Source organism: Elephas maximus, chromosome 20 (assembly GCF_024166365.1).
Source record: "Elephas maximus indicus isolate mEleMax1 chromosome 20, mEleMax1 primary haplotype, whole genome shotgun sequence".
Taxonomy (NCBI): domain Eukaryota; kingdom Metazoa; phylum Chordata; class Mammalia; order Proboscidea; family Elephantidae; genus Elephas; species Elephas maximus.
The window spans coordinates 15,905,611-15,933,383 of NC_064838.1; the positions used below are offsets into that span (position 1 = coordinate 15,905,611).

The following is a 27,773-nucleotide window of genomic DNA, read 5'->3' on the forward strand; positions in this document are numbered from 1 at the left end:
ACATACATACAATGGAATACTACTCAGCCAGTAGGAGAAATGAAGTCTTGATACATGCTACAGTATGGAGTTTGAAGACATTATGCTTAGCTAAATAAAAGGAAAAAAATTGCAGGACCTCACTTATAAAAAAGACAAAAAACCAAAACCTGTTGCCATCAAGTTGATTCCAATTCATAGTGACCCCAGAGGACAGAATAGAGTACAAGCGCCCCATAGGGTTTCCAAGGAGCGGCTGGTGGATTCAAACAGCTGACCTTGTGGTTAGACCCATAGCTCGTCATAGCTCTTAACCACTGTACCACCAGGGTTCCATAAAAAGACAAGAGAAGACAAATGTATGGAGACCAAAGATTATTAATAGTTACCAAGGCAGGAGGGAGGGGAAAAACCGGGGTTAACAGTGATGGAAAAATTGCACTGATTATGGGTAGGGCTGCACAGCCAACTATTACAGTTGCTGTCAATAAGTTGTACACCTGTAAGAAGCTGAATCGTCAAAGTTGTGTGATAGATATATTCATAACAATGATAAAATAATAAATAAGTAGCTCCTGAGGAGGCTGCTTATGTACAACCAAACACCTCATGGGATTTAGTTTCTTGGTCTAGAGGTTTAAGGTCATGGGACATCCCAGTTAATTGGCCTAATAATGTGTTTAGTGCTTCTGTCCTACCCCCTAGTTCGTTGCGTAGTGCCTGGGTTGTTAAAAGCTTGTAAGCGACCATCTAAGGCACAATGATTGGTCTCTATTCACCTGGAGCAACAAAGGAAGAAGGAGGGTCAGGAACAGGAAGAAGATATAGAATGGGTGGCTAAGTGTTTCCTTGAACAACTGCCCCCTTTTCCATAAGACCAGAAGAAACAAACGGTGCCCAGCTACCATTACTGAACATTTTGAGCAAAGATTCTATAGAAGAATCCTGATCAAAAAGGAGAAAACATAGAACAGAATCTCAAATTCTCATGCATTCTAGATGTTCTGGAGCTATGGAGGGTGGATGAACCCCTGAAAGTATTGTCCAGAGACAACCTTTAAACCTTAAACCAAAAATACCCCCTGAAATCATCTTAAAACCAAACAATAGTTTAGCTTAGCTAGGAAAAAAGGTCTGCCTTGGGCATTATGCTCTTTTAAGAACTATCTATATGGGATCAAAGTGACAACACCAACACGAAAGAGCGGATAGCAACCTTAGATGACAGTTAATGTTAATGACAGAGGGACAACTCAGAAAAGGAAGGGTGAGAATGGTTTCACAACTGAAAGAATGTAATCAGTGTCTCTAAATTGTACATGTAGAAACTGTTGAATTGATGCATGTTTTGCTATGTATATTCCCAACAATAACAGCAAAATAAATAAAATTTTGGGAGAAATCAATGTATTATGTACAACTTCCTGTTAGCTACATGTTGTCTTGTGTCATGTATTGTTCTTTATAACACTTTATACCATCCAATGTACTTTCACATATGATTGTTGCACATCCCATACATCAACCAATTCCAAAGCTGTATATATATGCAACACCTACCTAGCAAAGCACTCTGCCAGGCAAAGAAAAGTATACAAATATGTACCATGGACTGCCAGAAGAACAAACAAATCTGTCTTGGAAGAAGTACAGCCAGAATGCTCCTCACAAGCAAGGATGGCAAGACTTCATCTCACATACTCTGGATGTGTTAAAAGGAGGGACCAGTCCCTGGAGAAGGACATCATGCTTGGTAAAGTAGAGGGTCATTGAAAAAAAGAAGACCTCAATGACATGGACTGACATAGTGGCTACAACCATGGACTCAAGCATAACAAGGATTATGAGGATACTGCAGGATTGGGTAGTCTTTTATTCTGTTGTACACACGGTCACTATGAGCTGGAACCAACTCAACGGCACCTAACAACAAAAACATTATTCCAATGAACTTTAAATTTCAAGTACTAATATTTACCTATCCTAGTAATAGAGTAATAGAGTGGCAGAAATATAAGGAATATATGGACTGTGGTGTGACTTATAATGGCAAAATATTGGAAATAAGCCAAATACCCATCAATGAAAACTGGATGAATAAACAATGGGATATTGATACAATAAAGCAGTATATAACTCTAAAAAGGAATTAAAGAAAAAAAGTTCTAGATTCTGCTATGAAGTGCTCACCTGGCTGTTAAGTGAATAAAGCAATGTATAAAACCGTATAAACTATATTTTATGTCAGAAAGATGAAGAGATACAAATTAACATGGGTATGAACGTGTGCATACATAAATATGTGTATGTATATACGTAAATGTATACATATACATATTTTATTGCATTTACAAAAAGAAACACTAAAAAGATAAACAAAATGCTAATAAATTTGTTACCTATAGGCAAATGGGAAAGGGATTTAAGTTGGAAGGAAATCTTGTCTATGTATATTCTGCTATATGTTTCTCACTTTGGAATCACATATTTTACATATTCAAAACATACAATTAAATCAAAAAGACATTGGGGTCAATGGGGAAAATAGTCTTTTCAACAAATGGTGCTAGGACAACCGGATACTAACATGCAAAAGGATGCATCTGGATCCCTTCCTCACATCATACATAAAAAATAACTCAAAAAAGATAAAGACCTAACCGTAAGAGCTAAAACTATACAACTCTTAGAAATAATACATGTGAAATTTGTGAAACCTTGGATTAGACAACAGTTTTTTAAATATGATATCAAAAGCACAAGCAATAAAAGAAAATAAATAGATAAAATGGACTTCATCAAGATTGAAACCCTTGGTGCATCAAATGACACTATCAAGATGGTGAAAAGACAGACCACAAAATGGGAAAAAATATTTGCAAACCATTTATCTGATAAGGGTCTAGTACTCAGAACATACAAAGAATTCTTACAACTCAAAAATAATAAGTAACCTAATTAAAAAACAAAGGGTTTGAATAGACATTTCTTCAAAGAAGGTATACAAATGGCACATAAGCACATGAAAAGATGACGTACATCAAGTCACCAGGGAAATACAAATCAAAACTACAATGAGATACCACTTCACACCCACCAAGATAGTTACAATGATACAAAAAACAAAACAAAAAACACCTGGACACAAGTGTTGGTGAAGATATAGAGAAGTGGGAACCCTCAAGTATTGCTGGTAGGAATGTAAAATGGTGCAGGTTCTGTGGAAAACAGTGTGGTGGCTCTTTAAAAAGCCAGAGTTATTATTATGACCTAGCAATTCCACTTGTATGTCCAAGAGAATTGAAAACACAGCTTCACACAAAAACTTGTACATGAATGTTCAAAACTGTATTCAGAATAGCCAAAAAGAGGAAACAACCCAAACATCCATCAACTGATGGATAAACAAAACGTAGTATATCCATATAATAAGAATATTATTCAGCCATAAAAAAGGACTGAAATACCAATACATTCTACAACATGGATGAACCAGAAAAACATCATGCTGAGTGAAAGAAGCCAGACACAAATGCCCACATATTGTATGATTCCATTTTTACGAATGTTCAGAATAAGCAAATCCATGAACACGTAAAGCAGATTAGCAGTTGCCAAGGGCTGGGGGAGTAGCTGCTTAATGGGTACAGGGCTTCTCTTGGGGAGATACAAGCGTTCTGGACTTAAGATAGTGGTCATGGCTGTACCCCATTGTGAACACTAAAAACCACTCAACCATACACTTTCAAATGGTTAAAACAGTGGATTTTATGTTATATAACGTTTTATGTCAATTTAAAACATTTTTTTTTTTTTAATACAAGGACATTGGGAAAGAAAAACGCTCCCTAAAATCTGAAAACAAACAAACCTAAAGAATATATCAAGTTGGGTGACACAACCTACACAAAGAAAAACTATTTCGAAGGACTTCAGAACACAAAATATGAACTGCACGTTTAGTTCTAAGACCAAAAACAAGAAAAGCAAGGAAATTTCAAACTTTCTTCAGCAGATTTAAGGTTAGTAATAACATTATTATTATCATTAAGCAATTTTAAGTATAGTTAAAAGAAAGCAAATAAGTAACCAGGTAAATGTTAGGAAACAAGATTTTCTTGTTAGGAACAACATTTTCAGTGTAAGACAAAAGAGATGCAGGTATAAACAAAATCAAAAAAATCACTGAACAAATGGAAATGGGGAACCCAAGGTTGAGAAGGGGAGAGCGCTGACACATCACGGGGTTGGCAACCAATATCACAAAACAATCTGTATTAACTGCTTAATGAGAAATTAATTTGCTCTGTAAACTTTCGCCTAAAGCACAATTAAAAAAAAAAAGTAAAAAAATTAAAACCCTGTAATATTTAAACTGAAGTGGAAATATCAATATAATCTCACGATTTTTAATTCCTTTTAGAAGTAAGTATGTATTCTCTGGCTCTGTCCACTAAAAAAGTCTAGAAGCAATAACAACTCATTAGGAAAAGGCATTCCTAACGAGCAAACTGTGGTCTCTAAATACCTGTCACCAGTAAAGGAGACCAAAGCTACCTGGACAAAAATGTGCATAATGAGCCTGGGCTATTTTACTGTGCTGTCAAGGACTAATGTGGCTGTTTTCACTTCCTAAACTGCTATGACAAATTGGCATGAACTCGGTGACTTAAAACAACACAATTTATTCTCTCAGTTCACCAAGTTTCACTGAGACAAAATCGACATGTCAGCAAGACAGCATTCCCTCCAGAAGCTATGGGGGGAATCCGTCTCCTCGCCTTTTCCAGCTTCTAGAGCTACCTTCCTCGGCTCATCCTCCATCCTTAAAGCCAGCACTACAGCATCTTCAGATCGCTCCCTCTCTGCTTCCACCCTCACACCACCTTCTGCCTTCTGTGTCCAATCTCCCTCCATCTGTCATTTATACAGTTGCCTGTGGTTGCATTTAGGGCCTACCTAAATCATGGAAATTAATCTCCTAATCTCAAGTCACATCAGGAAGTCCTCTTTTGCCGTATAAGGTACCATTCAAGGATCCCAGGGGTTGGGATTTGGATATCTTGGGGGGGGGGGGGGCGGGGCGGGGACCGGCATCACGTGGCCCTGGTCTCTGCACCCAGGATTGCTCAGGAGAGGGAGATGTGATACAGGCACAGAAGAGAAGAGAGCTGAGTCTGACATCAGAGTGATGCAACCAGACAAAGAATGCCAGCAGCCACCAGAAGCTACAAGAGGCAAGGAACAGATTCTCCTCTAGAGCGTCCAAAGGTCCATGGTCCTGCCCACACCTGGATTCTAGCCAGTGATACTGATTTCAGACTTCTGCTATCCAGCACTGTGGGTGAATAAACTTGTGTTGTGTCAGGCCATCAAGTTGTGGTAATTTGTTACAATAGCTATGGGAAAATACAGTGGTCATCATAAAAAGTCCCTTGAATCAGCTTCAAGGGGCTTTTTACTGGCTGAAGATGGGATAATTTGAACATGAATTAAAAACTACAATAGATTAAAACAAAATGAGTATTTTAAATACCCATTAGTTCATATTGATACTTAAAAAAAAGTAAAAAAAAAAAAAAGCAGCCAAAAAACTTAACTAAAAAAACTTAACTAGTCACCATTAAAAGTAGTTAGGGCACAAACCCCCTTTTCAAAGTAGCCAAATAAATATCTCTAGTTTATGTGAAAGTGCTTCATTCAATAAAATCTCAACTAACAGGTTTAGAAAAAATGGCATCGTTAGAAATATCACCATTTTGCAACCCCAAATAAATTAACTGATATAGCCAACAATCATTAAAAGGTGCTAAAACCTTCAGGAGAAAGGTCCATGGAGAATTTTACAATGAAAAGATCTGGCTGCCATCAAATAAGCTAATAAACCTTAGCACCACTAAAGGGAGCCACCAGCCGCTGTGTGCCTCCTGGTGCGACGTGGTAAGCAGCGCACTGTGCCACTCACCAAGTACTCTTGCCCAAAAAGCTGTCCTTAAATCTCACCAACTGAACTCCGTAAACTGTAATTTATAGAAAATACAGGGGCTAAGGAAAAACTTCAATGCCACCACAAGGAAGCAATCAGACACCTATAAAGTGGACATTATAAAGGACAAATAACTGGGTTTCTTCAAGAAGTCAATGGCATGGGGGAAAAGGAAAACTGTTCTAAATTAAATCATTTTTGAGATACTCAAGGAAATGTGAACAGATTAGACTTTACATATTAAGGAATTATTGCTATTTTGTTAGATGTGATAATGGTCAGTGTGGTTAGGTAAGAAAGTGTCCTTTTTCTTAGAAATGCATATGGATATTTTTAAGGGTGAAATGACAAAATGCCAGCAACGCACTTGAAAATCTTACTGCCACAAAAAGAAAAACAGAGAGATAAAGCAAGTGTAGCAAAATATTGACATTACTGACTCTTACAAATAGGTATATGAGAGTTCGTTGTAATATTCTCTACTTTTAAGTATGTTTGGAAACTTTAATAATACAATGTTTAAAAAATTAATGTGTGTACACCCGTGTTCATTGCAGCATTGTTCACAATAGCAAAAAGATAGAATCAACCTAGATGCCCATCAACAGATGAATGGATAAACAAACTGTGGTACATACACACAACGGAGTGCTACACAACGATAAAGAACAATGATGAATCTGTGAAGCGTCTCATAACATGCAGGAATCTGGAGGACACTATGCTGACTGAAATAAGTCAATCACCAAAGGACAAATACTGTATGAGACCACTACTGTGAAAACTCATGAAAAGGTTTACACACAAAAAGAAACAATCTTTGATGGTTACAAGGACGGGGAGGGGCGGGGATGAAAAAACACTTAATAGACAATAGGTAAGTGGTAATTTGGTGAAGGGTAAGACAGTACACAATACTGGGGAAGCCAGCACAACTTGTACAAGGCAAGGTCCTGGAAGCTCCAAAGACACATCCAAACTCCCTGAGGGACCGAACTGCTGGGCTGAGGGATGTGGGGACCATGATCTTGGGGAACATCTACCTCAGTTGGCATAACATAGTTTATAAAGAAAATGTTCTACATTCTTCTTCCGTGAGTTGGGACTGGGGTCTTAAAAGCCTGTGAGCAGCCATCTAGGATACTCCACTGGTCTCACCCCTTCGGAAGCAAGGGAGAATGAAGAAAACTAAAGACACAAGGGAAAGATTAGTCCAAAGGACTAATGGACCACATCTACCACAGCCTCCACCAGACTGAGTCCAATACAATGAGATGGTGCCCGGCTATCACCACTGACTGCTCTGACAGGGATCACAATAGAGGGTCCCAGACAGAGCTGGAGAAAAATGTAGAACAAAATTCTAACTCAAAAAGAAAAGACCAGACTTGTCCTGACAGAGACTGGAGAAACCCGGAGAGTATGGCCCCCAGACACCCTTTCAGCTCAGTAATGAAGTCACTGCTGAGGTTCACCCTTCAGACAAAGATTGGGCGGGCCCATAAAACAAAACGAGACTAAAGGGGCACATCAGCCCAGGAGCAAGGACTAGAAGGCAGGAGGGAACAGGAAGCTGGTAATAGGGAACCCAAGGTTGAGAAGGGAGAGTGCCGATATGTTGTGGGGTGGTTAACCAATGTCATAAAACAATATATGCACTAACTGTTTAATGAGAAACTAGTTTGTTCTGCAAACCTACATCTAAAGTACAATTTAAAAAAAAAAATCAATTTGACAAAATAAAAGCAGCTCTATTGAGAGGCAGGGAGCCCTGGTGGCACAGTATTTAAGAGCACGGCTGCTAACCAAAAGGTCAGCAGCTTAAATCCACCAGCCACTCCTTGGAAACCCTACAGGGCAGTTCAACCGTGTCCTGTAGGGTTGCTATGAGTCGGAATGGACTCGACAGCAACAGGTAACAGGTATAAGTGGCAGAGAAAGGTAGGACCACCTTCCACTGGAGTGACATAAAGAAAGGCATCAAAAAGGCTACAGAGCTGGAGCAGGGTACGAAAAGATGGTTACGATACTGCTGCGTAATCACCCACCAAAAAGAAATTCCAAGTAGAGGAAACAAAATGAGCAACAGTATCTTCTTTAACAATTGTACAAGTAGCTGTAGCAAGGGGAAACAGGGTTGTAAAGAGACTGCTGAGGGCTTTCAATGACTAGTCAATGAGCTGGGAAAGGCTAGAACACTTTTGGGTAGAAGAATAACTTAGTAGAAGCAACACTACACAAAGATCCACCCAGAGGTGATAAACAGTATGGCTGTAGAATAAAAGCTTGGAGGTAGGCAACCAGGCAAATTAGATGGCTAATGCAGGCTAACATAACAATCTCATCTAGGCCTGAAACGAGAAGTATCTAAAAAGAGTGGCTCCTATTACACAAGAGCAAACCAAAAACAAAACAGTTGTATCCTTCATCCAAAGTCACAAGAACATAAGGCCAGAATCTTTATCTCCAGAAATAAGAATCTTATGCCCCTTTACGTAACAGAATTCCAATTTCAGAATTCTTTGATTATAAGTTATTTTGCATATAATTCGCATATAGTTAGCCATATTCAAACTCATTAACAAACATACGAAACGTGGGCCCAATAACTACATCCAAATTCTATTTGATTTTTTATAAGCCAAAGCCTCAGTTTTGTTTTGTTTTTCTTTCTTCTGAGTTCCATGGATTCTCTCAAAATCACATGGAATATTTAGGATCTGTGTACATGTGGGCATTTTTCTGATAAAAGGGTCCCTAGCTTTCATAATGCCCTCAAATAGGCCTGAAACTAACAAGAAATTAAGCAGTACTGACTCAATGTAAGCATCACTTCAGCAACAGTTTTAAAAAACCTGACTAAGTTTAATACGATTCGGTACTCTGTGAAATATGCCCCACAGAATTATAAAGGAAATATAACACATGAAGTTTGATTCAGGCTAGCTAATAAACTGGTTAATTTGCAAAAGCATGAGAATTGTTTAAATTCCTTATCCATTGCTTACTTGAATCGCTAACGTTTCTTGCTGCTGACGGGCTTCCTCTTGGGCCTTCTCTAGTGCTGCAGAGAGCTCTTCTTTAGCTTTCATCTCACGACTGAGAGCAAACTCCTGTGCCTCACTATCCTTTGCAGCATTGGCTTTGTGAAGATCTGTAAGTTCTCTTGAAAAATCGGATTGACAATTTTTATTGAAAATAATATGAAGTAACACTACGGCTCCAAGTTAAGGCTGTTTCCATGTACCACAGTAATCTACAGAAAATGAGAGTTTAAATCCAGTGCCGTGTTGATTCTGACTCATAGCGACCCTACAGGAACAGAGTAGAACTGCCCCACAGAGCTTCCAAGGAGTGCCTGGCAGATTCAAACTGCCGACCCTTTGGTTAGCAGCCGTAGCGCTTAACCACTCCGCCACCAGGGTTTCCGAGGGAGAGTTTACCAGAAAATAAATGTTAGCTGCATAAGGACTCTGCTGAACTTGCTCTGAACAGGACCATGCTCACATATGAATGTTTGTAAGGGCTGCGAGTGAGCACATAGGAAAAAGAGTGTTTCTTCAGCATCTCACCCTGATAATTTGCTTCTAAACGGGTTGCATATTTACCCATGTTCTTACTTGTATGCACTGTCAAGAGCGGCCTGAATACTTCGATTCTTTTCCTCAAGTTCATCCACGTCTGCCTGAAGTCGGCCAAGATCTTTCTCCTGACGTTCTACCATGGAATTTAGCCTTTTAATATTTTCTCTATGTTGCTTCTCAACCTCTTCTTTGCCATCAAGGACCTGTGTTATAAAGACAGGTGAAAATATTTTTCAACAAGTAACACTTACCAGAAAAAAAAATTAATTTTATTCCGGGAATCTCAAGTGTTACATAATGGAGAAAGGTTTTAACATCTGTCAATTAGTTTGAGAACTTCTTCTCACGTGACACTCCCCCATTAATCACTCTAAAGGCTCCAAAACCACGTCCCGCCACTCACACGGGAAGTGACGCCAACAGGCACACGTCGTGGATGACCTGTCATACTCACCTGTTTTAAATGCTGCAACTCCTCTTCTAGCTCTTTAACTTTTTTGTTGAGCTTTACAGTAATATTTTCATTTTCTTTATCTTTAGCTCTTAATTTCTTAATGATGTTAGAACTCTGCAGTTGCTGCTTTGAAAGTTTTTCTCCTGGAAACGGCAAGAGTACAGATTCAAATAATACTGATTTACTAAGATTCAGAGTATAATGTCTTATCTAACCAGTGACATAAAATGAGAGATTTTAAAAAAAAAAAATCACCATTTTGTAACGCCCACAGAACAACTGATTTGGACAACAATCATTAATGAATGTGCAAATTATCAGGTGCAAGGATTTTGGAGAGGAGCGTATTTATACAGTCTTAAGGAATTACTCTCATATATTACTCATTAATTACAAAGGAAAAACTCGCTTTCACAAGGGTGAAATCTGACAACGCCACCTTAACCAAGCGTTCAATTTTGACATCGGCAACTGTGGCCCAGCCTGACACTACATGCCTACTGATGTGATGGAATGGCAGCTACACTAGGATATTTCTTAGTGGAAACATTTCATTTGAATTTAATCATGAAGAAACCAACAAATTCCTGAACATGGGACGTTCTGTAGGACAACTAGCCTGGACTCCACAAAAGCTTCGATATCATGACAAACAGAGGACTATCCTAAATGCGTGGAAGACTTAAAGGGACATAACAGTCAAATGCAATGTACAAACTTTGATTATATTCTGGGTAGGGGGGTGGGATGGGACAGATGATCGGCTATAAAGGATAATTTTTAGACATAATGGGATAATTTAAAGACAACTGGGATAAATGATGAACTAGATGCTGGATTACACTTCTAAATTTATGTTCTCAGGTATGATTATGATGCTGTGCTTGTGAAAGAATACATTTACCCTTGAGAGATGCAGACTGAAGAATTTAGAGGTGGAGTGTTAGGGTACCTGTAGCTTACTTTCAAATTGTGCAGAAAGGTTGTGGGTGCGCATGCGCATACCCGTGCTCTTGCGTGCATATGGAAAAATATGTAAAAGGTGTGGCAAGTTGTTTACAGTTGATGAATTCTGAGTAATGAAGTAACTAAGTGTTTGCTACACTGTTTTGAACTTTTCTATGAGCTTGAAGTTTTTCAAAATTAAAAAAACCTTTAAAGACTTCGGGAATATAGAGGCAGTATATAAATACTCCCACCTCAAATCATTCCATTTTCTTTAAAAAGAGGTTCATTAAGCTAGAAAACCCAGCTCTCCCTCTGACTAAATTCTAAAATACGGATGGTCTCCGACTTAAAACAAATTCAAGTTACGACTAACCACACTTACAACCTTTTTTTTTTTTTAACGCACCTTATCATTTTTTTTATCATTAGTAATATGTACTACATACAAATGCTGCTGCACGTAATTTGCTAATGTTACAATTCTCAGATGTTCGATGCTATGCTGTATGGTTCAAAACAGTCACGCATAGAGCAGGCTATGGCCTGATCTACAGTGAGGTGGGTGTCAGTGCTGGGAGTGGTAACAGATACAATGGGCAATGTTCAACTCTAACGACACATGACAACGGAAACATGCATATGCCCGACAGCCATTCAGACCCTGACTTCATGGTTACGACACTGACTGGCTTCATTGTAGGCCAGGCCTATAGCGTGATCTTATTCAGCATTTCATACCATCAGAAGCATCAGTTGTTAATCTGAAGCTGAGCTGTTCAAGTTTCTCACACTATAACACTTGAACTGCTAATACCCCCAATGATATGCCTAGCAAAAGAAGTTATGCCACTGAAAGTTCTAATCCAGAAAAGAAGGTGAAGAAGGCTCTAAGATATGATAATAGAAAGCCAGCAGGATAGCATGTGGGAGAAGACTGTCTCATTTGACCGTTTCAATAATCATTAAGGATAAGAATAGGATTTCAGAGGCAGTTAAAGGAGCAATTGGTATAAATTCAACAACTTTAACAAGGAAGAGGCAAGGGCCAATCCACGAGATGGAGAAGCTGTTGATGATTTGGATAGAAGGCCAAATCCAGAAGAGGATTCCTGTGAGTTTACTACCGATCGATTCAAACAAAAGCATGCAGCCTTTTTGCAAATCTGAGGGAACAGCAAGGAGAAGGCTACATCGAATACTTTACTGCCTCCAAGAGTTGACTTCATCCTTTCAAATGCAGATGTGGCTTATGTAATATGCGTATACTGGAGAAGCAGAAAGCACCTATGTTGAAGCTTCTGAAAAATTCAAGGATGGGCTGGACAAGATAAGACAAGATGAAGAATATCTACCACAGCAGATGTTCAACGTGGACGAAACAGGTTTGTTTTGAAAGGAATGCCAAAATGGATCTATACTTAGAGAGAAGCAGAGTCGATGCCTAGTTTCAAGGCATTTAAAGGCAGAATCACACTGCTGCTTGGGGAAAAGCTGCTGGATTTAAATTAAAACCTTTTCTTGTTCACTGTTCTGAAAACCCCCAAGTATGCACTAACATTGACAAAAATAGGCTGCCTGTCTACTACAGAAGTAACCCCAAAGGCCTGGAGGACAAATGTGTTATTCAAAGACTGGTTTTTAAGTTGTTTCATCCTAGAAGTATGCAACTACTGCCTTGAAAACAGCATTCAAGACTCTGCTGCTACTTGATAATCCCCCTGGACGCCCTCCTCACGTACTTGATCTAAACCAAGAGGTGAAAGTGGCGTATCTACCTCCGAACATGACAGCTGTATTCAGCTTATGGATCAAGACGCAGTCGCCACCTTCAAGGCATACTACCTACAGACTATGTTTGCTGAAGCAATAGCTTCAACAGATGGAGGTACGGTAACATGAAGTGATTTCTGGAAGAATTATGATATTCTCTAGTATATCCGGAACATTGCATCTTCCTGGGGGATGTTGTGGGGCAATAAACACAAGGGTTATGGAAAAAAACTGCTGAGTTATGTGAACACACTCCAAGCATTTGATCAGGATAATAATGATGGAAGAGACTGGTGGAAGAACTGTCCATGTGGCAAGAAGGCCGAATTTAGAACTTGATATTACCAATGTGAAACAGCTCACAGACCATGAGGAAGAGCAACTGACAAATCAGAACTTAGTAAATTCTGAAAAGGAAAGAAGTACTAAAGAAGAAAGAATGAGGAAGAGGGAGGAGAGAAATTGTCAAAAAATTTTACAGTGAAAGGAATAGCTGGAATATTTCTAAACTAAATCAGGGTGTTCGGTTGCTTGAAAACATGGACCCAAATGCTGATCGCTCTGCTAAAGTTGACAGGCAGATTCGGGAAGCAGTGCCACGTCACCACAAAATACACAAAAGAAAAAAAAGGACTATACAGAAAACTCTAATTTTTCTGACTAGAAATGCCATCCCCATTACCAGGGCTAATCCAGATGATCCAGAACCTTCCACAAGCAGCGTTACTACTGCAATTGACAACATACCAACTTTATCTAACTCTTGAAATAATGATGACCTCTATTTTATCAGTTCTTCCATTATTCTTCTAGTTTCGTTCTTAGACTGTGTTTTAAAATTATCTGTATTTCTAGCGAGATAAAAAAAACAGCTCCCTCTGGAGCCACGAAGGCTGGATGGACCCCTAAAGGTACTGCCCTGAAATAATCTTTAAGCCAAAAATACCCCCTGAAGTCTTCTTAAAACCAAACAATAGTTTAGCTTAGCTAGTAAAGAATGTCTACCTGAGCACTGTGTTCCTTTAAGATCTATCTACATGAGATTAAATTGACAACAGCAACTCAAAAGATTAGAGAGGAACCTCAGGGATCAGTGATTTCATGTTAATGCGGGAGGAACAACTCAGAAAAGGAGGGTGTGACTGGTTGTACAACACCAAGAATGTCATCCCCATCACTGAATTGTACATGTAGAAATTGCTGAATTGGTGTTATATTCTGCTGTGCATATTCTCAACAAGCACAAAAAATAAATTTCAAAAAAACCCCCTAAAAAATTGACAAAACTTTGTGCATCCTTAAGAAAGCTCCTAAAAGACAGGAATTGTGTCATACATGTTATTGTATCAAACTCAGTCCCTGAATACTAGTTGTTCAGAAAGATTTACTAACTAACTGAAATGCTGGACAAATGAAGTGACTGATTCCAGCTGTTTTCAAACATGACACTCGCTCTGAAAATTCACTTAAGTTCAATGATTTCAGCACAGAAATGCTCGTCTTACGGCTCTTTGTAACATTAACATTTTAGAAATAAATATCCAAAATTAGGAAAATGGTAAAACAAATTATGGTATATCCACATAGTGAACTTTAATACAGCCTTTAATAATGATAAACCATTTAATGGCACAGAGAAATGTTTTTTTAAAAAAAAGGATTGCAAATTACATATATGATCTTTATGTTTAACATAAATTTAAAAAAGTATTAAAAAAAGACTAGAAGAAAATATGTTTAAGAGTTCATAGTTCTTTACAAGGAAGGATTATAATATTTTTTTCATTCTTCATACATTTTTCTGTAACAGAAAATTCAGCAAATAGCAAACATTCTTCTTGTAACAAGAAAAATTTTAATTAAGAAAAAGAAAACTCACTTCACTACCCTTTCCAAAACCGCCTCTTCTCTAAGACATGACATAAAGAAATTCAGTGTTCATTTGTAATAATTTATCTGGTGATGGATTTTTGACTTCATGATCCTGGTAATTATAAATGTTTTCATAACAAAATACTTAAAAACTGAAAAAATTTAAAATGAATATAATGAAAAATTGACTATCAAGATGCCAGAGCAATACAGTGACAACTTTATATCACCTAAATTAAGGATTCAGGTATTACATGAACTCCAGAATTATAACCTTCAAATTTGGTTCCAACGGTGGTTTTTAAGATCTGTTACAAGCTCTTTGTTAGGGACACACAAACTTCTATTTTTTCAGGGACTTATTGTTTTATTCCCCTAGAAACAAAAACGTTCTTCCAGCTTAAGAAATGCCGAGCATGTTCTTCCCTTTTGGTTTTCTAACTCCAGGTCTTTGCACATTTCATTATAATACTTTGTCTTCTCAAGCCGCCCTTTGAAATCTTCTGTTCGGCTCTTTTACTTCATCATTTCTTCCTTTCGCTTTAGCTACCCAAGAGCAAGTTTCAAAGTCTCTTCTGACATCCATTTTGGTCTTTTCTTTCTTTCCTGTCTTTTTAATAACCTTCTGCTTTCTTCATTGTACATCCTTGATGTCATCCTAGAACTCCTCTGGTCTTCAGTCATTAATGTTCAATGTGTCAAATCTATTTTTGAGAAGGTCTCTAAATTCAGGTGTGATATACTCTAAGGTTGTCCTTTGGCTCCCGTGGACTTGTTCTAATTTTCCTCAGCTTCAACTTGAACTTGCATATGAGCAATTGATAGCTTTTTCTTCAGTCAGCCCTGGCCTTGTTCTTACTGATGATACTGAGTTTCTCCATTGTCCCCTTCCACAGATGCAGTCGATTTGATTCCTGTGTATTCCATCTGGTGAGGTCTAAGTGTATAATCGCTATTTACGTTGGTGAAAAAAGGTATCTGAAATGAAGAAGTTGTTGGTCGTGCAAAATTCTATCATGCAATCTCTGGTGTAGTTCTATCACCAAGGCCATATTTTTTTTAACTACCAGTCCTTCTTTGTTTCCAACTTTCGCACTCTAATCACCAGTAATTATCAATGCATCCTGAATGCACGTTTGATCGATTTCAAAGTGCAGGAATTGGTAAAAATCTTTAATTTCTTCATCTTTGCCCTTAGTGGTTGGTGCATAAATCTGAATAACAGTTGTATTAACTGGTCTTCGTTGTAGGCGTATAGATATTATGCTATCACTGACAGAGCTGTACTTTAGGATCAATCTTGGAATGTTCTTTTTGACGAAAATGTGACCCCGTAACAACATATATATATATATATCCAACTCTGCATCTAAGTCTTTATTCCTCCATTAACTGCCAATTACCATTTCTGAGGTTTAAATCCAAACCTTCCTGACTTTCACACCTTTTATTAGGAAGTAGCAATTAGTCATGCCACAAATATTTTTCCTGTACCTAACGATATTTTTTACTGTTCCAAAAATACTTATAACACAATGTTTGCCAATTTTTTTTTTACACATGTACAATTTAGCGATATCAATTATATTACATTTACAACCATCACCAATAATCACTGCCAAATTTTCCATCACCATAAACAGAAACTCACTGTTTCTTTTACAATGAATCTTCCTCTCCCCCTCTCTCCTACCCCTAGTAGCCACCAATAAAACTTTGTTTGGTCTCTATATCTTTACCTATTCTAGATATTTCATATACTGTCCTTACAATATTTTTCATAATCAGCTAAATACTTTAACTTTATGTACCTTCTTCCATTAATCCTCGAATCTGCTCGTCTTTCTCTTTCAAAAGGTCTGCAGTTTCACTACTATTTAACCTTGTGGCAAGTTCTTCTTTTATACTTTTCATTTCCTAACGCAAAAAAAAAAAATTGTGAATAACATAAAGAATTACTTCATTCTAGTTGTATTTTCCAATTTTGTTCCATATTCAAAGAAGCCATCATTAATCACATTCCCTATAACCCACTGCTATGGAGTCAATTCCATCTCATAGTGACCCTAACAGACAGAGTAGAGCTGCCCCATAGGGTTTCCAGGGCTGTCTGTAATCTTTACAGAAGCAGACTGTCACATCTTTCTCTCATGGAGATGCTTGTGGGTTCAAACCACCCACCCTTCAGTTAGCAGCGGAGTGCTAAACCACTGCACCACCATGGCTCCCTATTAAAAAAAAAAAAAAAAACCTACTGCCATCAAGTTGATTCTGACTCAGGGCGACCCTGCAGAACAGAATAGAACTGCCCCATAGAGTTTCCAAGGAGCACCTGGTAGGTTCAAACTGCTGAACTCTTGGTTAGCAGCTGTAGCACTTAACCACGACGCCACCAGGGTTTCCATGGCTCCCTATAGGAGTCTATAAATTTTGTCTAAGTAAACCTGAGTTTACTACTTTGGTTAATTAAGACCAAGAAAACAGCTTTGAAAATGACATGCAAAACCTAAATTCATATATAAACAGGTTTTTATATGGAAATATAAATGAGAGCAAATTAACTTCCAATACTCTTCTTCCATATCTCTAAACATATCTTCTACAGGTTAAAGATTCTGCGTAGAACATTTCAAAGAGTACATGTCTCCATCTTCCACTGTCTTCACCTTCCTCATCTAGAACTCTCTGCACTTGCTCGCGTGTGTGAAATGGAAGGAAAAACATCATTATGAGGCGTCCATCTATTTCAAAGCGGAGACTCAGCAGGACAAAAAGTCAAGACAGTATAACTTTTAAAAGTACATCAGAAGAGTATGATGATGAGGAAGTGTTCTATGATTTAATATTTGATTTAAAAACTAAGCTCTAAACTAAATAATACCTACAAACAACTGACATTAAGTATTTAAATGGCGTTTTGTATCCATTGTCATTTAATCCTGACAACAATCCTATGAGGGAGGGACTTGTGTGATTCAACTACACAAATAAGGAAACTAAGACCTCGGAAGGTCAGACATCTATAAGTGGTAGAGTTATGACTTCAAGCCAGGTCTGTGCGTCACCAAAGCCCATGCTCTGAACCATTCACAACATTGATATATATTTTCCAGCTGTCAAAATTTGATTCACTCATGAGGGTCCAGTAAGAATGTCATGTCTTCCATAAAACCTTCCTCAATTCCCCACTTCAGAATCCATCCTCTGTATCATTCCAAACTGCTTATTCATCTCTGTCTAGAACCTATTTCATTCTCTCTAGCAGGACATAGTTGACATTATCTGTCTCCCTCCATCACTAGAAAAGTAAACTCACTTAAGGTAATTCAATTTACCTTTGAATTCCCTACAGATCCTAAGCAGGGGGGTTATATATGGCAGTACACATAAAATGTGTACACTGAGTTGGATCTGTTTTGTCACGTATAGTTAATGGTTTGGATCTATTTTAGGTCTACAGTTCTAAAGGTACCAGTGAAAACGAACACTACCTAAAATCTAGTTCTTTGATTAGAGAGATCCAGATGGAATACAGCAGGGACAGGAAGAGGTAAAGCTGGTTATGTAGTCTCAAGTTGTTGTTAGTGTCTAAAATGAGCCACTTAATAAAGGCAACCAGGTAGACGGAAGTATGGAAGTGTACGACAGATTTATTTTCCCTAAGAGTATACTCAGAAGTGCTCGCTTCAGCAGCACATATACTAAAATTGGAATGATACAGAGATTAGCATGGCCCCTGCTCAAGGATGACACGCAAATTCGTGAAGCGTTCCATACGTTTGAGGGTTAGAAACTGGCAAAACGGTCACGAAAGGAGAAACTGGAAGGAGGGAGCGGGCTGACTCATTAGGGGGAGAGTAAACGGGAGTATGTAGTAAGGTGTATATAAGTTTATATGTGACAAACTGACTTGATTTGTAAACTTTCACTTAAAGCACAATAAAAATTATTTAAAAAAAAAGAGAGTATACTCAGAAATATAAATATTAGCATTAACACTGAAGTTAATAAATACTAACTTTAAGGGGGAAAGCAGCCTAATGGAGAAGGGCAAATGCTGAGTCAATGTTACCACTAATAGTTGGGATTTGACCTTAGCTGGCTACCAATGTCTATAATAGCCAACTATTCCAAGTTAGAAGGATGAGGACAATGGTTCCCAATCAGGGGTACTTTTGCTTCCAGGGGCCATTCGGCAATGTTTGAAGACATTCTCAATTGTTACAACTGGGGTTCATGCTGCTGGCATCTCATGAATAAAGGCTAGGGATGCTGCTAAACAGCCAATAACGCACAGCACAGCCCCACACAACAGAATTATCCAGTCCAAAATGCCAATAGCACCAAGGCTAAAAGTTCTGCATTAGAATAAATCAATATTATGCCTTCTAAAAAAGTTAGTTACCATTATAAATTTATATTTTAAAATTATTTTGGCTGGAATAGCATATATAATATGTCTGAAGTGGTAGGAAAATAGTATACAAGAGTAATGATAAACTCTTTCATTTACATTGAGATTTAATTAACACTTACAAAAATTATCCTAATCATTGTTGCTATACACCTTGCCAGAATTTATATGTAATTTATACTAATAAATATTTGTTCAGACTTTTTAAAGTATCAAAAGTCTGTAATTTTATCATACCAAAAAAATCTATAATTTAAGTGTTAATATACTACTTGGACTCCCTTTATTTCTCTTGTTTCTAATACCAAAATGTTATGAACGCATTACTAAAAAATCTGTATCTTTATATAGTTTTTAGTATTATTTTAAAGTCTCATTACCTTTTTAGCAGCATCTCTCTCTTTGCAGGCTAGCTGAACTTTCTTTTCTGCTTCTGCAATTCTTTGAGTAAACTCATCTTTCAAGGAAGAAATGCTACTGCTTTCTTCTTTCACTCTGAACATTTCACTAAATTCAAAATAATATTTAATAATAAGGATACTGCTTATATATTCTGAAGGTAATATGATGAGCTCACTTCTCAAAAGGAAGATAACATTGTCTCTAACACATACTTTGTTAAAATAGACCAGTTCAAGGCCTGGTCACTTTTAAGAGAAAAATTACTTGCTTAATTTGTTTAACATACCACCAAAAAAAACTATTAAAAAGTAAAAACTTTAGTAATGTTTTATTAATAAGAAGAAAAAATAAATATCATTTTTCATTTCTGAAAGTTGAAACTGATTTTATCATCATTTTAACTTGGGGAAACGTATTTCAATCCTCTTGCGTAACATTTTTCCAATCAGCTCCTCAAAACAAACCAATATTTAGAATTTTTAAATTACGATATCGTAGTTTTCTTAAATACATTCGTTTAAAATCTCTAATACTAAAAGCTTATTAATGATAAAAGAGCTGGGTTTTTTTATTGTTGTTTTGTTTTTGTTTTTTTGCAAAACAACTCTCTTCAATGCCAAATGTAATCTAATAAAGATAATTTGAGGAGAAAAGTAATCTCTATGGAAAAGTAGAATTGAAATGCTATTCAATTTTCAATAAACAAATTAAGTTACAAGACATCTTAACTTAAAAAAATTCCTAAATAACAATGATGTAAATGGACCTCTTCAATGTGTACAAAAATAATTATTCACATCTGTGAGATACTTACTCTTTTAGGTTATCATAGGCTTCTTCCAGAAGTGCTTTTTCTTTACTAAGAGATAATAACTGAGCCTCCCTTTTTTCCAGTTTCTCATTCAGAAAATCAACTGTCTGGATAAGGAGAATACATAAAAGTCAAAACATTTAACTTTAAACGGCCATTTTTACACGCAAGTGATGAGTTAGTTGTAAAGGCAATCCAATCACTAGAATAAACAAAACAGCATTAACTCATAAAAAGAATTAAAATCAGTATTAGGAACACAGTGGATTCAGAACAAGAACATTCATCTAGCTGGTACGAGGCAAGTCAGTACAACCCCAGAGCGCTGCAGTAGAAAGGAGAACAACCACTTTTGTACACAATGAGGCAGTATCTAATTGAAGATCTACATACCCTTTGATGAAGAAAATTCCACTCTGGTACACCTCAGAGGAGAAAACTCTTCCGTGTGTGCACTAGGTAACATGTACAAGATCATGTGTACCAGCTTGTTTGTAACAGCAAAAACCTGAGAACAATCTGAATGTTCACCAAAAGAGGTGGGGAGATAGATGAAATCAAGTTCAAGGACAGGGCTTCAAAGTCCCTAGGAATGTTCTATACCTATCTTAGCTGGGCATTTCAATTCTAATTGAACTGTCTGTTTTTATACATTACTCTTCAACCTAAATACAAAATATATACTTTTTTTTGTATGATACATTTCATTTAAAAAATAAAAGTAATTTTTGAAAACCCATAGGCATGTAATTTTATACATATCAGTATAAAGCTAAACAAAAAGTAAAGCTATTTCCTTAGTTCCTGCAAAAACAGTAACACTTGTGTTTAAGGGGAAGAAGGATGCCTTTGGGACTCAAAATAAGATTTTACCTGAGTTAAACCCAAGATTATTTTGGAAATCGCTAACCTCCTTAAACACAGTGAAAATACTTCAAAAATATCTTATCGATAGTAATTAGTGTTGGCTTCTAGGAGTATGAGCTGCTATTATAACTTTAAGACATTATATGCATGGTATTTTGTTTGTGAATAATATTAAACCTACGTAAGAGAAGCTGGCTGTTTTTTTTTTAAATTAAATAATGCAATGTATGGCACTTACAGGACATTTCTTCGAGACATCCTGTATTTCAGAGGAGCCTATTAAAGATGTCAGATCCAACTCAATTTCTATATCTAAAAATCATAGGAAAAACCAGAACTGTAACTTAATGTTAAAGAATTTATGCCACTTTTCTTTTGTACATTATTGGATAGAAGCACTTTGTCCTTTGTTCCTAAGTAATGCCTTGGTTCCTTGGACATTTCCCTTTCTTTTCATGTGAGATAGCTATCAATAGGAGATATCAAAAATGCCACAAAAAGAAAACGAAGTGAAACAACTAATAACACCAGAAAAGCATCAATAATAAATCTAAAGACTACATTTTCATTTAAGATTTACTACCAATAATGTTAACATGCAAAAAAAATGTTTTATAATATAAGGAAAACCATGATATTTAGATTTGTTTTAACATCTCTATCTGCAAAGGAAGGAAACCCTGGTGGCATAGTGGTTAAGTGCTACAGCCGCTAACCAAAGGGTTAGCAGTTCAAATCCGCCAGGCACGCCTTGGAAACTCTATGGGGCAGTTCCACCCTGTCCTATAAAAAAAAAAAAATTTTTTTTTTTTTCTTTTAAAAAAAGAAATTTTTGTCCTATAGGGTCGCTGTAAGTCGGAATGGACTCGACGGCACTGGGTACTGGGTATCTGCAAAGGAGTTGAAGATGTTAAAATAAGAAGACAGTCCTTTGTAAACTGATACGCTCACCAGCATGAGAGGATTTAAGGTGGTAAGGACTCACCAGCAAAGAAGACAGTAACTTTTTCATGATTAGTTACAGTGAAATACCAACTTATTTTACAATAGTTTCCTTGGAGACATTCCAAAGAACTTAATATCATTAGTTCTTGAATTGTAAGGTCCTTAATGCCACACTGTGATGACACAAAATCTATCTTTTTTAATCAATACAAATCATTACGCATCACTGAAAATTTTTTTAAAACAAATTAGTTCCATCTCCGAAAAGCATATCCTAAAAAGCCCTTCTACTTTCTAGAATTACCTTGCAAACATCTTCCTTCTCAGGAAGTGCTTCTGGCTGACTTTCAGCAGGTTCGCTCTGCTCAGCCTCCTTGTCGGAGACAGCATGCCCTTCCGTTATTGGTGGAGAAGAAAGCAAGGTATCAGGCTGCTCACAGTTCACAGGAGTTGCACTTCGTCCGCTTTCTTCCATTTCCATTTCCTCAGTGGGTATGATTGTTTCATTTACTTCTTCTTCAGATTTTCCTTCAACAGACTCAACTATTTTAGTCTTTGGAGTTGAAGAATGAACTGTAACAGGTACTGACGTATATCCCTTGCCTGACAATTCATCGTCTGAATTGATTTCGCTTACGCTCCGGCTATCTAATGACTGTACGCTAAACGAGTCTATTCTTTCAAAGGCATCGGAGGAGCAGCAACTCTCGTTGAGTTTGTGGAAATCATCTAAACGGTTATATTCAGGACAAGCAGATGCAGAGATGAGCTGAAATGACGTCTGCATCAGGTGAAGGCTGGATTTTGAATCTGCGGTTTCTTGTCTCGAACTTGCTGAGCTCTCACTTATTACACTCTCATGATCTAAAACTTCAATATCACTGGTGGTAGAAGTTCCTGACGAGAAGGTACTAACAGGAGGAGATGGTGTATTGCTCTGTCTGTCTTCGTGTTTTTGTTCCTTAGGTTCCAAAGCCATGTCCTTCGTTTCTGCTGTGAGAGACGGAGTGGAAATGTTAGACCCGCTTTCTGTAGTTGTTTTCACATTAATTACACTTTGAGAGACTTCTGGAGGTTCAGCTGGCACCTTCACGTCAGACTCTTTGTTAACAATTTCTTCATGCGCGCCTTCAGTTTTAGGGGACAGAGCATCTTCTGCCAGAGTTTGCCCTGATGCACACGGAGAGGCCTCTTGTACCTCTGACTCTGTCGTTTCAGTTGTTCTTGACTGTCCCGTGTGCAAGGATTCCTGTAAAGGGCTTTTCACTTCCTCTTCCGGTCGTTGTGATTTAGCTGGAGGTTTTGATACCACTGGACTCTTCTGAATGGTCTGGACATCCGCTGGAGAGAGAAAGGCACTAAAGAAATTTTCAGATTCATCCACCACAGTCCTCCGAACTGGCTTTGTAATTGCTTTCGGAGAGGCTATCGGTGGGCTCTGAGGCTCAGTGCTCGATTTTAAGCCCCAAGTTGAAGTATCCCATCCTCCACTAACAGATGGACTTATTCCTTTGACAAAAAAACAGAACATACATGTTATTACTTATTGTTATAATCAATATAAATACAGATAAAAAGAAAGAAAAACTATGGAATATAACCTGTAATTTGCCTCCATTAAAACTCCTTGCTTACTACATAATTTATTAGTTTCCAGGTTAACTTGAGCCTTAAAGAGGAAAACTGGTATGAAATCTACCTACAAGGGACTAGGAACACAGGTAGAAGACTCAGCCTGGCCTGGCCAACCAGAAGGAAGTAAAGTACGTCATTCCCTCCCACAACAAATAAGAAAGTAATGACATTTGTTATATAACCCATGGTAAGTCCAAGACAGATGCTTCACCTCACAAGAACATGCACCTCACTTTCAGGTGACGACAAAATGACCCTACCTGCTATTCGGTTTCATGTTAATTTCATTCTTGCAATATCAACAACAAAACACCGTCATAAGCTAGAGGGCAACGCTCAATAACTGAACCCAAAATATTAGCGACAAATATCCTTTTCCAAAGATAAAATTAAATTGATGGGAACAGGAACTTCTAGAGAACAAATTCATTTTCATCCACTTGATGATAAGCCCATCCTCCAAGTCCTGTTCTCCAAACGCACTCTAATGGAAAAGTTGTGTTCTCGTCCATATTCCAAAATATATCAGCAATTAGGAGAATGTCATTATGAATTTCGGAAATAGGCTTTTTTTTTTTTTTTTTTTAGAATTATTACTTTTTGGTAAAGACGGTTGGTGAACTCGTGCGTCAAAGCAGAACCGTGTGCCACAGGATTTTCAATGGTTGTCATCTTTCAGGAAGTAGGCTGCCAGAACTTTACTCCCAGGCGTCTCTGGGTAGATTCGAACTGTCTTTCTGATTAGTAGCCAAAGGCAAAATGTTTGCGCCACCCAGGGACTCCACAGTTTACACTAAAACCAAACCCGTTGCCGCGAAGTCAATTTGGACTCATAGCCACCCTATAGGAGAGAGTAGAACTGCCCCATACGGTTTCGAAGGAGCACCTAGATTCAAACTGTCCACCTTTTGGTTAGCAATTGTAGCTCTTAACCACTACGCCACCAGGGTTTCCTATAGTTTACATTAGGATTAAAAAAAAAAAAAAAATCCCACTAAGGAGAAAACTATCTTCCGGATAAAAAAAGGTAATTATTGTGTCAGTCACAAAAACAGATACTACTACAGAGCCCCAATGATAAACAAAAATGGCATATTCACCAAAATGCTTAGAGCATATCTTTTTAAAATTCCTATCTTCATTTTCTAAATTTAAAAGTGGTTGAGCAGAATTATCACAAATCCTACACAATTAGAAGTTCGTGGAGGGAACTCAAGTAACTAAAAGCTCCTAAAACCTGTCAAGTCCTATTAAAGTCTACCCTTTAATATGACATCAAAAATGGTTGAGATGAAAAGTATGTAGGAAATCTCAGTTTGGGAAAATAGTTTTATGTCCACTTGAGCAGTATATGAAAAAGGGGGCGGGGGGGAATGCCAAATTTAAGATGCAAAGGAATAAGCAAGATTAGGCCTACTGATTACATTGATTAAGTCATCTTAATGAATGACAGCAGTCAAGTTTGCTTCTTGGAGTATAATATATAAATTCCAGGGTTATCTGATATCCATTAAAATTACTCCATTCTGAAGACTTCTAGTCACCCTTGAATGACTGCAGTGAGAAGCGCAGTAGGTGATGGCTACACGTTTATAACATTTCACTAAAACCTGAGGCTATTCTGGAGAATCTGCTTCAAAAAATAAAGTACATAGCACGATTCAAGGCCCAGCTTTCGGTAAACAAATATTTTTATATTTAAACATATTTTGTTTCCTCTAAAGTTTGGTAGTTGAACATCTTATAAAAAGCAATAGGATCAAAATATCTTAAAGTGAGGCACCTCAAAGTTAGGTTCTGACTTTTCAAGATGTAAAATTAAAAATAAAAAGGAGAAAGAAGGAATAGTCAAGAATAACTTTTTCTTTATCACACGAAGGTTCATACCCCCAAAACCTGCAAATCTCTACCCCACACACCAGAATGTTAAACTCTTCCTTGGGCTTAGAGCCCAAAGCAAAGATCCTGGAAAGATTACGCTCACCGGATCTGACAAATAGAGACCTGGCTATTTAGAAATAAAATGTGATGCAAACCAAAAACCTTGGGCCATAGTTTCCGTGAGTAATACCTCTAGTATATTCGGTCCGCCACCTGCTGTGTGACCCAGGGCAAGTTACTTAGCCTCTCAGAGCCTCCTAGCTCGAGGAGATGTTTTGAAGACTGGAAAGCCATAAAGCACGTCACGCGCTGCCAAGCACAGAGCGCTCACTAAATGTTAGCTATTGTTCCTCCTACCCCTGCCGATTAACAACTTCAGATCTTGGCACCGACTGGAGGTTAGGGAAAGCTACACTTGCCACCGTGCCAAGGGAGGACGCAGGGGCGCCATCGACATCAGCTCACACCCGAGGCCGCCCAGGGGCAAGAGGGCGCCTGGGCTTGGGTTTTCCTCCGGAAAAAGGCAAAGACCGACTCACAGCACAGAAGCACCGGGAAGGAAGCGGGCCGGGGAGAAATCGCCCCACAGACCCCCGCGAGGAAGGGCTGTCACTTAACCCGTCTGCCTCGGAAGGGACGCCGGCGGGGCCCGCGGGTCGCGGCTCCCACTCACCCGGCTCTCCGTAAGGAATGGGGTCGGCCCAGGCGCCCGGCTCCTCTTCCTGGATGTCCAGCACCCTGTCGATGGACTTCTGGGCCTGGGACAGCGCCTGTTTGGCGAAGCTGGAAAGCTGGGAGGCGTTGAACCAGCTCATCTCCGCTGCTCAGCCGCGGTGACGGCAGCGGCTCCGAGGGAGAAGGCCGAGGGCCAGGCCGCCCGGGCTCCAGCCCGGGGACGGGGTGCAGCGGTCGCCCTCACCGCCCTGTCCACTCGGCGGGCTGTCAGCGGGGAGCCATGACCGGACCGCCTCCCCCGAGCCCGAGACCAGACCCTCAGCCCTTCCAGCACAGCCGAGGCGGAAGGCCGGCCTGCGCATGCGCTGCCGTGTTCCACGTAGACAACTCCTGAATCCCGGAGCCCAGACGTTCCGTCGAGAGCCGGAAGAACGGGGGAAAGAACGTGGACGTCACATCCGGAGGCCCCGAGTTGCTCTTAGTTACCGAGGAACGCGGAACAATGGTTCCGGCCGAGTACAGATTCCGGACGCGGAACGGGCAATCACCCAAGGGCAAAACTGTGGCCACCAGCAGAGGCGAACCCTCGAGGGGAATGAGAGAGCTTTCTGTGGGCCCCTTCCCTTACGTGCTATGAGCCAGAGCCCTGCCAGCAGTAATTGGAAAAAAAAATCAAGGAAGCTTAGGTGTCACAGTGCCCTTACTCTTAGCCCTTTGTCTTAAATATTTAATAAGCTCTGTGTGAACTTGGCCTTCGGGAGGCACCTGGTTTGAGTTTGCGTGAAAAGACTCAAGATCGTATAAAAGACTTGCCTCAGCCCATCGTACGGAAATAAAGAGCCGTCTTCCGCAACAAGCATCTGAGTAATGGGTCGATACAAGAACACACATAGACGCTGTCTCCAAACACTGGAATACGTGGTGCTGAAGGCGCAAATTTCATCTCACAATCGACACCCACAGCACTAAAACTTGCCCTATTAATGTGCATGGTACCTATTACTTAAAATGCAACTTTTTCTTTGTGCATTATTGTAGCAAACAGTTGGCCACATGAAGAAATCTTACATTTCTGGCTTTCCTGTTCGGTGGACAGCTGTTTGGTTTATCCCCCCCCTTCCCCCACCCACTATGTTAAATATAAAATTCTACCACTATTCAAAAGCCAGATTTCATGCAAAAATCCAGGTTTACAGCTTCTTTTTCAAAAATTGGATATCCACGTGGTCGTATTACACACTCCCTTGCTTTACCTGCCTGTGCCCCATAGACATTTTCAGTTTTTTACCCCACTACAAGGCACTATGCCATAAAGGAATTTTCTGTTCCTTAAAAAAAAAAAAAAAAATGCAGATTAAAACCCTATTCTTGAGAGTTATGACTGTTTTCCAATCATTTTATCTAACGTCAATAAATATTTGCATGTCAAAACTTACTATTTAGTAATCTACACAAGTAGTGGAAACCCTGGTGGCAGAGTGGTTGAGAGCTACAGCTGCTAACCAAAAGATGAGCCGTTCACATCCACCAGGTGCTCCTTGGAAACTCTA

General features: G+C 38.6%; 1 protein-coding gene and 1 non-coding gene across 2 annotated transcripts in view; one reads left to right on the forward strand and one right to left on the reverse strand.

Annotated features, from left to right (window-relative positions):
- TMF1 (TATA element modulatory factor 1) overlaps positions 1 to 26,633 on the reverse strand; it is a 42,721-nt gene extending 16,088 nt beyond the window's left edge. Inside the window, exons 1-8 of the mRNA XM_049861935.1 lie at positions 26,222 to 26,633; positions 22,337 to 23,541; positions 20,224 to 20,327; positions 19,388 to 19,514; positions 16,405 to 16,510; positions 10,004 to 10,146; positions 9,586 to 9,752; positions 8,974 to 9,130 (exon numbers count right to left, since the gene is read on the reverse strand). Of these exons, the coding sequence (XP_049717892.1) occupies positions 8,974 to 9,130; positions 9,586 to 9,752; positions 10,004 to 10,146; positions 16,405 to 16,510; positions 19,388 to 19,514; positions 20,224 to 20,327; positions 22,337 to 23,541; positions 26,222 to 26,363 (2,151 nt within the window). The 5' untranslated portion in view covers positions 26,364 to 26,633. The remainder of the gene's footprint in view (positions 1 to 8,973; positions 9,131 to 9,585; positions 9,753 to 10,003; positions 10,147 to 16,404; positions 16,511 to 19,387; positions 19,515 to 20,223; positions 20,328 to 22,336; positions 23,542 to 26,221) is intronic.
- Positions 18,271 to 18,374, forward strand: LOC126064447 (U6 spliceosomal RNA). Its single transcript, XR_007514523.1, has one exon. It is a non-coding gene; the product is annotated as a U6 spliceosomal RNA (small nuclear RNA).
- Positions 26,634 to 27,773: the final 1,140 nt, after the last annotated feature.